Source organism: Ahaetulla prasina, chromosome 2, assembly GCF_028640845.1.
Source record: "Ahaetulla prasina isolate Xishuangbanna chromosome 2, ASM2864084v1, whole genome shotgun sequence".
Classification (NCBI taxonomy): Eukaryota; Metazoa; Chordata; class Lepidosauria; order Squamata; family Colubridae; genus Ahaetulla; species Ahaetulla prasina.
The window spans coordinates 133,240,052-133,254,550 of record NC_080540.1 but is presented as its reverse complement, the minus strand read 5'-3'; the positions used below and the strand labels follow the sequence as shown (position 1 = coordinate 133,254,550).

The following is a 14,499-nucleotide window of genomic DNA, read 5'->3' as shown; positions in this document are numbered from 1 at the left end:
GATTATTAAGAAAGTTGCAAAAACACATGTGTTTGCATTATACTGGAAACAACCAGTTGTCTATAAAATGACTTCCTCTACTAGAGTTTCTCTAGTACAAGGCCAGATTTAAGGTAATAGCTTTACATAGCAAGAAATCCAAGAGAAAGTTCTATACCTGCCAGAGAAAGTATAAAGCAAGGCAGATTTGAAGTGGTGCAGACCACAGCATGTTGAGGAAGGTAGTCAGGTCCATGAATCTCTGGGCATCCACTGACATCAGGTTGACAATTTCTCCAACCGTGGAAGAGCGCTTTGCTGAGTTGGTGATGACTAAAGACTAAGAAGACAGGGAGAAGAATTCCATTATGCATTCTCTTCTTCTTCCAAAAGACTCACGATGGTGCAAATGTTTCTCTTTTTCACTGTTTAATCCTGAGAAATAATGATTGGTCCAGGCTTATCCAGTGAACTTCATGGTCATGTAGGGATTTGAATCTGGCTTTATCTCTATGTTGACTTTCCAACAGACTGCAGCAGACTGAACCTCATGTCATTAATTATTATAGCACAGCCCATTCTATCTTTATATGCCTTTCATATAATTTGAATTAATCAAGGGACAGGGACAGTGATTTAGTATGTTTTCAACTATATTCTACATATTCTGCAACCATCAGCAAAATCTTACACTATGCAAATAGAATAGAATAGAATAGAATAGAATAGAATAGAATAGAATAGAATTTTTTATTGGCCAAGTGTGATTGGACACACAAGGAACTTGTCTTGGTGCATATGCTCTCGGAGTACATAAAAGAATGTTCATCAAGAATTCTAAGGTACAACACTTAGAATTACAACACTAATCCAAAGCAGCCCCCACAAAATTTGGATGCGGTCCTCAGAGCATTTCAAAATTCTTCAACATATTATAATTTTTAATGTTACAAAGGGAAAGATTATTAAATTTGGGTGAAATAATCATATTTATTGCCTAAATTATTTTTAAATAAATATAAACCAAACCCAATTTATCTTTTTGATCCCTTCCTATAATAATATATTATTTATATATTAAAATATAATAAAATAATAATAAAATAATTTATCACTCTACTTATTGATCCCCATAATATGATATTCCAAACACATCCAATATCCATTGATCTGTGGCTTATAAACTACCTGGCAAATGTTGTTCGCAGTAAACATCAATTCCCACATCAATTATTTATTTGAATGCATAAACATAAGCCCATTAACTCTAGTCAGTATCATGGCTTAAGATATATCTGGCACTCGTTCTCTAGAATAATCATGAAAAAAAAAAACCAGCTTCTTTCCTGCATTAGTCATTTATTTGTATATACAAACATAAGCCCACTTATCCAGCATACAATCTTAGTTATACAAAGAGCTTGAAGAACATGCAAAATATCTGAATAATTGAATGGGGGACATTCAAAACATCTGAATAATTGAATGGGAAGCATGCAAAACATCTGAATAATAAAATGGTTTTACTCAAAGGAGAGTCATTTATGAAGCTTTCAGAAGCAGCTGTGAAGGACTTCATGCATATATGAACATAGCTTAGAATATGTGTTGATGTTAAATCTCAATACAAACTTGCATTGCTCAGGAGGGGCTGACTAATCATTTAAGAGTGATTTTCAGTTGCCAAAAATTTATTTAACTTCTAGATACACAATTTGAGATAGCTAGATAGCTAGATAGCTAGATAGATGGATGGATGGATGGATGGTAGATAGATAGATACGTATTTGTGTGTGTGAATAGTAGTAAGAATGGATGAAAGTGTGCTCAATCTGGATGAAAGAGTGGGTTATCCTGAGAAAATACAAGTATTTTAGAATTAAAATAGCACAATCTGAGGTTTGGAGAGCATGTTTTTCTGTATTATGATAAAGTTAGTCAGTGTAATTTTAAGAATCATTGTATTGGAAGTGCCATATTGAGAATATGGAACAGATATAAATCCAGATGCCTTTATGGATTTCAGCACAAGATGCATTTTAGAGGAAAGAAACAGTAGGTAAAGAAAAGTAGTTAGCTTATCAAGAATTGTTAGAACAGGAACATTGAGAAAATAAGATGAAATCAAGAGAGAAATTGGTTGTAGAGGGATTCAGTTTTAAATGGTTTTTGTATGCACAGTTAAGGGAAAGAATTAAGGCCATTTGGAACTGAGCGACACAAGATAGAATTTGAAGTTGAACTATGTAGGAATAATGAACACGTAATTGCTAAAATGTATAAACTGTTATTGAAATTTGAAATGGAAAAAAAACAAGTGAAAGACTGTACTGTATGATAAAATGGGCTAAGAATTTTAGACACAGTGCAAAAATATGTGAGTAAAAGATTGAAATTTATATTATGTTATAATCTGAAAGAGATTTTTTATAAAATGGTGTTCTGCTGGTATATGACTGCAGAAAAATTATTTAGAGTGTATAAAAGTTGTTCAAATTTATCCTGGAAATATGGACAAGTTCAAGGGTTATTTTATCATGCCTGGTGGACTTGTAAAAAAAGCCAGACATTTCTGAGTTCAGAAGCAAAGAATTTTAAAGATCAACATTCAACTAAAACCAAAAATTTTCTTGCTGGGATTAATGGACAGTGAAAAAAATGAGGTTCTACATTTAGGCAAAAAAACCCAAAATGCACAGGTACCGTATATGTGGTACCTTGCTCAATAGTAGTAACTGTGAGAGGGATCTTGGAGTCCTAGTGGACAACCATTTAGATATGAGCCAGCAGTGTGCAGCAGCTGCTAAAAAAGCCAACACAGTTCTGGGCTGCATAAACAGAGGGATAGAATCAAGATCACGTGAAGTGTTAGTGCCACTTTATAATGCCTTGGTAAGGCCACGCTTGGAATACTACATTCAGTTTTGGTCGCCGCGATGTAAAAAAGATGCTGAGACTCTAGAAAAAGTGCAGAGAAGAGCAACAAAGATGATTAGGGGACTGGAGACTAAAACATATGAAGAACGGTTGCAGGAACTGGATATGTCTAGTTTAACGAAAAGAAGGACTAGGGGAGACATGATAGCAGTGTTCCAATATCTCAGGGGTTGCCACAAAGAAGAGGGAGTCGGGCTGTTCTCCAAAGCACCTGAGGGTAGAACAAGAAGCAATGGGTGGAAACTGCTCAAGGAAAGAAGCAACTTAGAACTAAGGAGAAATTTCCTGACAGTTAGAACAATTAATAAGTGGAACAACTTGCCTGCAGAAGTTGTGAATTGATTTTAGAATACCAGCCAGGCAAAGCATGATAATTAGATCAAGAAGATGAAAAGATAAGCAAGGTGCATGTCAAAATCAAGGAAATCAAGAGAGAACAGAGTTCTGGAGCTGTTTGTCTCCTTGACTGGAGTGGTGTCACTGGTTCAAAGACCACAGTTGAGGGATAGATTAAGGAATCTTGAGTAACAAAGAATAGACTACATCAGGAGAAATTCATGTAGGCATGGAATGCATTTCAATGTATTTCTGAGTAGACTGCAAATACCAGCAATAGCAATAGCACTTAGACTTATATACTGCTTCACAGTACTTCACAGTCCTCCCTAGGTAGTTTACAGAGTCAGCATATTGCCCCCAACAATCTGGGTCCTCATTTTACCCACCTTGGAAGGATGGAAGGCTGAGTCAACCTTGAGCCTGGTGAGATTTGAACTGCCAAATTGCAGGCAGTTGGCAGTCAGCAGAAGTAGCCTGCAGTACTGTACTCTTAACCATTGCGCCACCATGGCTCATAACTAGACCAGTGTTTTTCAATCCTGGCAACTTAAAAGATGCGTGGACTTCCAATTCCCAGAACTCCTCAGCCAGCAAAACTGCCTTCAAGTTGCCAAGGATGAGAAACACTGAACTAAATCATGGAGCAGAGCAGACCAGAGTGTTCAGAATTAGAAATGGCAGAGGCAGTGTATAACCTCACATTTTGCCCAAAATCCATTCTCCAAAGTCTTCCTCCTCTGCTTGCCTCCCTCTGTTTTAGCCTTAACCAATTCAGATTTTTCTTTCTTTGCCACAAAGCCAAATTTAGCCTTTACTTTCTACCCACTCAGCAAAATCTCTGGATTATATGTTGTTCATCTTGCACAGTAATAACAATGATCTTATATTTAGTTTTCCTTTTTGTTGCACCTGAGACACTCACTTCCTGTGGCCATCCATCTCTATCCAGAATCTTGCTGCCTAAGTTATTCACCTCTTGTTATTCTGACCTGGGTAAGCTATAGTACTACTAGTTTGTCTCTATATAAATCCTGCACAAAATGGTTTGTCTTTAGTTTTAAAGACTTCCCTGGCCTTGCTCTGTATGCCCAGGTTGGCACATTCATAGCACCCTGGTCACAGATTCAATCTATACCTGCAAAGCAGGGAGAGTTTTTCAATTTCCATGTCTGGCTATACAAAAGCCTTTTACTCTGTTAAATGACTCGATTGGTTTTATTTGCTTAGAAAGTCTCCGCTAAAACCTCTGCAAATATCTCCTTTTTTTTTATTCTACAACTTGAAGAAAAGTTTTTTTCCTTCAAAACCTTTTCCAAGGCCAATCTTACAAAGCCAATTTTCATTTCCCATTGAAATTAAGACTGAATTTATATAATGAAACTGAATGCATCTTCCTGGTACTCATCTCCATTTTTCATCTTTTCTTATGCCTGGAACAGAAATTTAAGATTATAAATGTCTTGGAGGAGGGGACTACCTTGTCAGAGTATTGTGCAAAGCATCATTTTGTAAACTATTTTATTATTATAGTTATACTTTTTTTCTGCCTAATCTAATTATTTCCATTCTTTTTTTATAGTGGCGCATATCATTTATAGATTCTGATGAAGCAGCATTTGGTGAACAATTGATCTTTAAATTATTTGTAATTAGTATCAGGCCAAAGCATAGTTAACATTAATAACATAATTAGCTCTTCCTTACTCCACACTTTTCTGTACTAAGCAGCAGCTGGTAGATGGAAAGTATTTTGAAACAGAACAGAGCTGCAGTAATAGATAGCTGAATAGGACACACAGTTTAAAAATCCAAAAATTGCTCTAATTTGGCAAACTAGCTCTAGGGCTGACTTATTAATTTATCAAAAAGCAGCAAAAATCCATCAGGATGTACTTAATATGCACAGTTAATCAACACTCATTTGCCATTTGTTGACTGTACTTGCATCAGGAAAGTCAACTAAATATTAAACCACTTCAGACTCTGCAAGAGCGTATATACACACAGAGATAAATATTTGATCTACAGCCAACAGTTCTAGTGTTACTCATTCTTATTTTGAGAGAAAACACAACCCAAAGGTTGTGTTCTGGGCTCTAGACTGTCTGCGACCTCTCCTGATATGTTAGGATACATGCTTGCTCTCACCTTTCTATAGACCATCCCTACGATGCCAGTTCTCAACCTCATTCCAGTAACGAAGCAGTACTGGAAATGGTGGTGAAGGATTATTGTCTGCAGTACAGCACAGAGAAACATCAACGCCGCAATCAGGTATCCCCACCATAAGGGAGCATTTTTATTCTTTACAAAGCTAATTAACATGCTGTTTAAAAAGAAGATTGAAATAAACAGACAACACAGGGAGGAGAAAATAAAAAGATTAATGGGGCAGAGCAAAACATCACTTCCTTTTAACCTGCTGGTAGAGTAGCCCCCAAAGAAACAAACTTTACGAAAGAACTAAACTTTATTCATGTGTCCAATTATGGCCAAAATATAATCTCAAACGCTTTATTTATTTTGTAATGTTGCTTTACAAAACATTTAAAGTGAAAAAGACATGCATTCATAAAGCAGAGATAGGCAAGCTATGATCCTCGAAATATTGTTCAATTGCCAAAATATTCAATCTTCGAAATCCCTTACTTCTCCGCTGTGCTGGCCGGAGTTACAGGAATCTGCAATTTGGCACTGTCTGGAGGGCCACAGCTTGTCCATTTCAGCGTATGAAAATAACAAAAGTATAATGTTTCATTGGATTAATATGGAGGGTGCAGATGCTGAGAGCTGAAGCAAATTACAGCTTCACAATATCGCACTTGCGGTGAAGTATGCACATGTGTAATTTTTACACTTGACAACTTACAGTTGGGAATCTGAATAGCGATTCCAAACAGAATTGATTTCCCCTTAGAAAATGCATTTTGGATATGAGCAAGTCTAACAGTGAATTGGAGAGAAACATGGGATAAGGAGTATATTATGTCACCTACTCATGTTATTAGCAGGCCTAGAGGGGAAACCTCCATATATTCCATTCAATCTATCATTTTTATTCACAAGTAATCTTCTCCAATTTGGCCTCCTTCCCCCCATGTCTTCGGGATCATGTTCCCAGATTTCCCAAATGACTGCAGAAGGCTGTACTAATATATAATCTAAAAACAGTGTGGAAATTTTCTTGCCTGTGAGAACGAAGGTTGAAAATAGAGCTCACCTTAACAACTGGGGATTGACAAAAGACAACAGATCTTGAATTAGTTTGAAGAAGGAGCCAATTAAAAAATAAGGGCCAAAAGTTCTGAGTAAGGCTTTAAAAAAGGAAGGCTCTTTCTGCTTAGTGGGAATATTTAACATGAATTCTGTTTCTCCTGGACTTTCATCCATGTGATTCATCTCCTGATTAGAGTCCTTTGTATAAGATACGTCGTGTTTCCTAAGACAAAGAAAGACATTATTTTCAGTCAATTGAAAAGAAGAGTCCTGTTACAAATAAGAAAATTGAACAGCAGGACAAGCAGTCTTGGAATCTGCAAATGTAGTTTTGGAACAGCTCTAGTAAGAACATTCCTAGGGCACAATTCTGTCCAGGAATGAAAAGGTGTTTGCTGCTAAAAAAAAGGAGAGCAACCAATTGTGTTCAAAACAGTTTCACTTTAACAATGTTATCCCAAAGTTATTGGAAGAGGCATGGTCGCAAAAGAGTTTTTGTTTTGTGAAACAGAGAAAAAAAATGCCACAAAATAAGCCCAAATTTTATACCTTCAGAAGTCCCATGGAATTTTTAAAGCAACACACATTCCTGTTGTGTCTCGTCCGCTTTCACCGCAGCTGGGGCCTTCTTATCTGCTTCCGAACGTTGAGGAATGTCCTAGTATGCCTCCCGGCCCCAGCCCTGGCTCCATGCCCAGACAGGCTGAGGAGGAAGAAGTACCTCCAGCCCCCAGCTCTGGCTCCATGCCCAGGCAAACGGAGCAACTAGACCCCTCCCCCTCCCCCACAGCATGTGAGCCTGAGGGAGGTCAATTACCAACAGCTGCAGACTGGAGTGACCCTCGCTTCAGAAGAATTGATAGGCGGCGGCGACAGAAGGAAGGGAGGGGCAGGCCTGGATAAGTGCTGAGTCATGGAGCCACACCCCATGGCCTATATAAAGGATCTGCTTTCTGGCATTCTCTGAGTCAGGCAAAGTCTAACATATCTTGCTGAAGTCACTTTCTGGTCTCCTGCCTGCCTTGAGAACTTTGCTAGGACTTTGGCAGAGCTGCAGAGGCACGCCTGATTCGGATTTCCCTGACCTGGCCGTCAGCGGAGGAGTGGGACACGACAATTCCTTATTATGGCATCAGGGTGAGACATTGGCTGTGAAGATTTGTTGCATTACAAGCATTCACAGATATGCTATTTTATTCTCAGACTTGGTTAATCAAGGTCTGTATGCTTGCCAGACAGTGGCCTTCTTCTTGGAAACATAAAAAATCATCTCTCTTGCAGCCTCTTTGCAAGGTTCATCAAGATAGTGGCTTCTATTCCTCGGAGTCTTTGTTTCATCTTGATAAACACAGAATTTAACGTGTTTTTTTTTAACCCCATCAATAAAATGGGGATGCAAAAGCATAGCATAGGCTTGGATTCCAAAATGCCAATCTCTTGGAGAAGGTCAGAAAAGTTGAATATCAAAAAGGGAAGGGAAAGAAAGAAAGGGGAAAGGGAATTTGGTTGAAAAGAGCCTGAACCATAGTTAAAAAGTTCCTTTTATCCCGGTGATAAGAAAAAGGAAACAGCCAGGTATCTGTCCAACCAATGTCCAACCAACCCAGAAGCCTCAATCTCAGTACCAACTATATCCTCGGGTTTGTTTTTTGCTATATTGAAATAACTTTCCAAAGCAGAGACAGTTTGTTCTGTCCTCCTTTGCCTCCGTCCGAGTGATGGCTTAATTAGCCGGCACTATCAGCTCTGGCAGCAGAATAGCGAGCGTCTGCCAAGTGTCTCTGTTATCTCCCTCGACGCTGATGAGTTACCCAGGAACAAACTTCAGCTCTTAGTTAATCAGTTGATTTGCCTGCTACGAAGAGGCACAGCAGCTCTAGCTGCCTTTATATCCTGTGGGGTGTGGCTCCATGACTCAGCACTTCCTAGGCCTGCCCCACCCCTGCTTCTGTTGTTCCCTCCTCTCCTGCCTACGAAACCTAGGGTCCAACCAAGCCTGATTGCCCTCATCTGGGTCTGAAGGCGTGGCCTGGGGGGGGAATAGTCAGGGGACGGAGGTCTTGTTATCTCTTCCACCCGGCTGCGGTGAGAGCGGACAAGACACAACACTGCCTCTGGCTCCTGGAGTTGAGCCAGGGAAGCCGGTGCTCCCGAGGTAAGTCCTGACGGCCCTTCCCCCTCACTTTCCAAGTCACTTTCTGGCAGGAGGCCCGGCTCGTGGGGGGGGGGGGTCGCAGACACAACACTGTTCCAGGTGCTAACTTGATGAGCTGCAGTGTAATTCCTCTTCTTTATTAAGCATTAAAGCCCCATGGATATAATGCTTAATTTCTTCTGAAATTCAAATCACCAGTTTATACATTTTTTAAATTTTCTTGAATAGGCATTTTGTGAACTCAGTAACCTTAATACGTTGATTTTAGTACCATCCATTTGAAACTTCTCCAAAAGAAGCAAAAATGCTACAGCTGCTCCTCTGGTGATGGCATCAAACCTCTCTAGTCCCTTAAAGGCTGAACAAAAAGTTTGTTTTTACGTGTTATCTCTGTGGAAATTTAGATGATAATTCCCTGATTTTCTAACTTTCTTTTTGACAAGATGTGATGTTGAGATGCTTTCACAGATTGCAGGGCAGGAGGATAATTCAGCCTGGGGGCTATCACAGAGGCTATGGCTACAATTATCCTGAGGGTCACTTTTTGGAATTACATTGGCAGAAATATAAGGGATGAAATAGTATTTGGTTTAAGACACCAATTTGACCCCTAAATCCTCCCAAACCTTCATAAATGCAAAACGAACAAAACAAAAAAAAAACAAAAAAAACCCAGCCTGAAAATTCAGATTTTGTTCATTTAGTTCAATGTTTTTCAAACTCGGTAATTTTAAGATGTGTGGACCCTCCCAAAATTCCTCAGCCAGCATGCTTAATTTAGCTTAATACAGAATTGCATTTGGTATCCTCAAACCATTCTATGAATGTTCTGTTTCAATGATTTTTCTGAGAAAATCCATTTTCTCTCCAATTTGCCGCACAAAGGACAAAGTCTGAGAGTTGTAGAAGATAGAATCTTTAATACAAGATAAAATCTGATAAAGTACAATGCAGTTGGATAAGAAGTTCTAGAAATAAGTTTTTAAAAGTGTGCAATTCCGTGCATCTCCTACAACTAGAAAAGGTGATGTGAATTATGCAGAAAAGCAAACATGACTAGTAAATTAATCGGCACAATACTTTCAGGATTCAGAGTCTGTATTTTCTTTAAAAAGAATATGGATTATTAAGGCATACAAACTGCTCTTTCAAGAAGTTCTTATGCTGTGTACAGTATTTTCCCTTGGTTCTGCGGTTTATAAAGACATTCTTCTATCAAATTGTATTGAATTCCTCATCAAAGAATTGCTACTTCTGAGGAAATTGAAAAGAGGAAACACTCCAGAAAGTATGATAATAGTTTTTTCAATGGAACGAGCCATTAAAAAATTTAAAAAATGAAATACGAAGGTTAAATAAGTGGAGTGCATAAAATTAAGACAGGCAAATGCAGGAAAGTGTGGGAGGGTATCCATGAAAGAAAGCAAACACTAGGGACAACTATGTTTCCCTGAAAATAACACCCAACTGGAAAATAAGCCCTAACGCACCTTTTGGAGCAAAAATTAATATAAGACCCGGTCTTATTTTCGGGGAGACAAGGTAACAAACCCTAAATGAAAAAGGCAGGCACAGGGAGGCTTGTACAGAATAACAGAGTTGGAAGGGATCTTGGAGGTCTTCCAGTCCAACCCCCTTCTTAGGCAGGAAACCCTACACTACTTCAGACAAATGGTTATCCAACATTTTCTTAAAAACTTCCAGTGTTGGAGCATTCACAACTTCTGGAGGCAAGTTGTTCCACTGATTACCGTATATACTCGAATATAAGCCGATCCGAGTATAAGCCGAGGTCCCCAATTTTACCCCAAAAAACTGGGGTAAACTGGGGACTCGAGTATAAGCCGAGGGAGGGAAATGAGGCAGCTACCGGTCAGGGAAAGCCTCCCTCCCTCAGCCGAGAAGGCTGGCGGCTCCCCCGCCCCGCCCTCTCACTGCACCGGCAGGGCTTCCCCGCGCTAATGCAAAAGCCCGCCAAGTTTGCTCCATCCGGTATAATGTGAAAAAAAGAAGAAAAAAAAAACTCGAGTATAAGCCGTATATACTCGAGTATAAGCCGAGGAGGAAATGAGGCAGCTACCGGTCAGGAAAGCCTCCCTCCCTCAGCCGAGAAGGCTGGCGGCTCCCGCCCGCCTCTCACTGCACCGGCAGGGCTTCCCCGTGCTAATGCAAAAGCCCGCCAAGTTTGCTCCATCCGGTATAATGTGAAAAAAAGAAGAAAAAAAAAACTCGAGTATAAGCCGTATATACTCGAGTATAAGCCGAGGGGACGTTTTTCAGCACAAAAAACGTGCTGAAAAACTCGGCTTATACTCGAGTATATACGGTAATCGTTCTAACTGTCAGGAAATTTCTCCTTAGTTCTAAGTTGCTTCTCTCCTTGATTAGTTTCCACCCATTGCTTCTTGTCCTGCCTTCAGGTGCTTTGGAGAACAGCCCGACTCCCTCTTCTTTGTGGCAACCCCTGAGATATTGGAACACTGCTATCATGTCTCCCCTAGTCCTTCTTTTTATTAAACTAGACATACCCAGCTCCTGCCACCGTTCTTCATATGTTTTAGCCTCCCGTCCCCTACATTCAATGAGCATCTAATAACTTCCCTGCATAGATGGGAATGAGGAGATGATGATAATGAGATGATAAGCCATCTGGGAAACATGTGAGGCGAAACCCGGAAAAATATGCCATACTTCACTTAATCCTCCAGGGAAAGATTAAAGGCAAACGAGGTCCAAACAGAAGAAGAACATCATGTCTTCAAAATCTAAGGGACACGTTTGGACAAAACTCAGCAGCACTTTTTCATGCGGCTGTTGATAAAAATAGGATCGCCAACATGATTGCCAGTGTCTGATGACGGATATGGCACAAGAAGAAGAGAAGATAGATGGGAAGGACCAAAAACAGGGGACTGACCTATCAGGTCCTGCATTGGCCTGAGTATGAACTGAGCAGCAGTCTAATCCTGCTATCAACTCACAGCATGTTTGGAGCCACAAGTGACTAGTGGCTTAGGCTACCATACAGAAATGCCCTGTATTTTATTCATAAAAACAGAAGTACAGAAATGACTTTTTAAAACAAACAAACAAACAAAACAAAGCCAACTTACAATTTCCCACGTTGTTTTTGTTTGTCCCACTCTTTCTGGAGGTTTTGGACTATCACTTCAGATTTATCATCCGCATTCAGAGACCATAAATCTTTATCTTCAAGAGGCTTCTTATAGCCTTGTATTACCAAACTAGACAACAGTAACAAAAGCACATTAATAACTCTGAGTCAATCTGGACAAACAACCTTTTTGTACATTAAATGGGCAAATATCTCCACTGACGGCAGGCATTTATCTTAATTTCTCTCTTCACTACTCCGAGGGCAAACCTACAGAGCATGCAAAGCATTCGAAAGAACTATTCCAAAATGCATGTTAACAAGCAACAAAGCCCCTTTCTTCAACATGCCAAAGCAGTTTATCTCTTGCAAGGCTCACAGAGCTGCTTCCAAAGTTATCCTAGTTGTCTCTGTGTGCATAATACTGTGACGAGAAGGTCCCATGGGCCATATGTGAGCTCTGAAGGTGACACGGCTGCTTTCAAAAGTTGTAAAAGCATCGCAAAATTCATTGTTTTCAAATGTTTTGCATGGTCCTAATAATTTTTCTATTTGCTGCGTATTTTCTTGCCCTTGGCCAATATCATTTGCTTCTAGTATATGGGGAAGGAATAATGAGAACATTGGTCAGTTCACAGTGCAAATCAACAACGTTGTAAATTTAAGTGGGAGGAGGAGTACCTCTCAAGGCACTAATGCTTTGCAAGGGTGTTCATGTATTTAACCAAGCATGTAGCCAAATAAAACATGGATTGGTTGTAACTACAGGAAGCCCATCAAAGCTGCATATTCAAAGAGAAAACCCAGGGCTTTATCCAGCATAACAACCCACTGCTCCTCTTCCACAGTAGTAACAATATTCAATAGGGCTCTGCAAGTCATCCCATGAAATATTTCACTCGCTATTGAGGTGTCATTCTGAATCTGCTCCCTGACTGAGGCTGTTTCAAGACTCCCCTGAAGTCTCCTGGGCATGCCTAAAACAGACCTCTACTGGGAGAACTGGTGAAAAATTCAGGAGGGCTTTGAAGCAGCCATGCTGAGTCTTTTTCGAGCAGCTGTTTCCTGGCCTCAAGATCCAGAAGGGTCATCCCCTCATGCCTTGTAGTTTGCTTTGCACAATGGTAATATATACAAAACAGCCTCTAAAAAAAAGGCTTCCTGTCTCATCTCCCAAATACAGTGTTTTGAACACTTTTTTAAAATTAGATATACATCTCACTAATGGGATTCCCCTTCATTTTATCCCCATAATAGCAATTCCTGAAAATAGGTTGGTGAGAGGGAGGGAGGGAGGGAGGGAGGAAAAGAGATGGGAAGAGAGAGGGAGAGGGAGAGAGAGAAAGAGAGCACATCTGGCCTGAATTCACTTGGGATATTTTTGAGGTAAACCTGAATTTATGTCTCCCTAGTCTTAAGCCTAATACCTTCACCTCCATACAAAGCCACTTTGTTGTTGTTTATCTATCACTTACTTTGCATTCTTTGTTTAGAATAGAATAGAATAGAATAGAATAGAATAGAATAGAACAGAACAGAACAGAACAGAATAGAATTTTATATTGGCCAAGTGTGATTGGACACACAAGGAATTTGTCTTGGTGCATACGCTCTCAGTGTACATAAAAGAAAAGATCATCAAGAATTCTAAGGTATAACACTTAATGATAGTCATAGGGTACAAATAAGCAATCAGGAAACAATCACTATCAATATAGAATAGAATAGAATAGAATAGAATAGAATAGAATAGAATAGAATAGAATAGAATAGAATAGAATAGAATAGAATAGAATTTTATTGGCCAAGTGTGATTGGACACACAAGGAATTTGTCTTGGTGCATATGCTCTCATATAAACCGTAAGGATACAAGCAACAAAGTTAGTTTGTGTGTGTATGTGTGTGTGTAATTTTCTATAAATTAAGGTTTTGTGGGAGCTTATAAAATTAATCCAGGTTGCACCATTGTGTATGAAACTGAAAAACTGGTTTAAAGGTTGCCAATTTTAACAATGCCTAAGGCAGGGCTAGAATTCACACTCTCCTGGTTTCTAGCCTGTTGCCTTGGCCACAATACTAAACTGGCTCTCACCTCTACCCTACCAACATATAAATCGTAGCAAAAGGAGGAAAGGGCATGAAATGTAAATGAATGGCATGCAAAACAGTACTTCTATAAAGGAATGTAGCTGGATCACCAAGAACACAAAGGATAGCTTTTCAACTGGCACTTCTCCAGTAATACCAAAGGAGCACAATAAAATGTGAAAAACCATGCTTACCTTGTGAACCACCAAAATGTTATGTTTGAAAGAAAACCAGATTTTAATTCTGGGCACGGATTCTATGACAAATTTTGGAGAGATTAAGAGGAAAACAAAAACAAAAAGTTAAAGTTATTTTTTAGCTAAACTTGCTGCAAAAGATCACATTACACATTCAACATAATTTGAATGTTAATATGTATGAAATGAATCTTTGTATGAAATGAAAGATTCACCTCCAACTTCCAGTTCCCTCCCCCTGAATCCTGAGCAGTGGTTGAATGCAGTGGTTGGGTTCCAAATCACAACTACTGCTATCACCCACCCAAAACAAAGAGTAAAGTCTAGTTCTGCTATGCCCGTCTTAGGAAATGCAGAAGAGTCTTTTATCTGAGGATAAGAAACTTCTCTGACTAGCTTCTAGAAGACTTTATTAAGGCCAGGTGGGACAGAGTAAAAGAAAACATTCTGCTCTTAGTCTTTGCACAGCTT

General features: G+C 39.4%; 1 protein-coding gene across 6 annotated transcripts in view; it reads right to left on the bottom strand.

Annotated features, from left to right (window-relative positions):
- The window catches only part of ABCC3 (ATP binding cassette subfamily C member 3), a 104,298-nt gene that overhangs the window by 39,157 nt on the left and 50,642 nt on the right, over nucleotides 1-14,499 (bottom strand). For all 6 annotated transcript variants that reach the window (XR_009153073.1, XR_009153074.1, XR_009153075.1 and 3 more), the window contains 5 exons: nucleotides 14,026-14,087; nucleotides 11,740-11,871; nucleotides 6,476-6,694; nucleotides 5,404-5,581; nucleotides 158-319 (listed from right to left, as the gene is read on the bottom strand). Coding sequence is in view for 3 of the 6 variants with exons in the window: in XM_058165737.1 (XP_058021720.1) it covers nucleotides 158-319; nucleotides 5,404-5,581; nucleotides 6,476-6,694; nucleotides 11,740-11,871; nucleotides 14,026-14,087 (753 nt within the window). In the remaining 3 variants the exon portion in view is untranslated. The remainder of the gene's footprint in view (nucleotides 1-157; nucleotides 320-5,403; nucleotides 5,582-6,475; nucleotides 6,695-11,739; nucleotides 11,872-14,025; nucleotides 14,088-14,499) is intronic.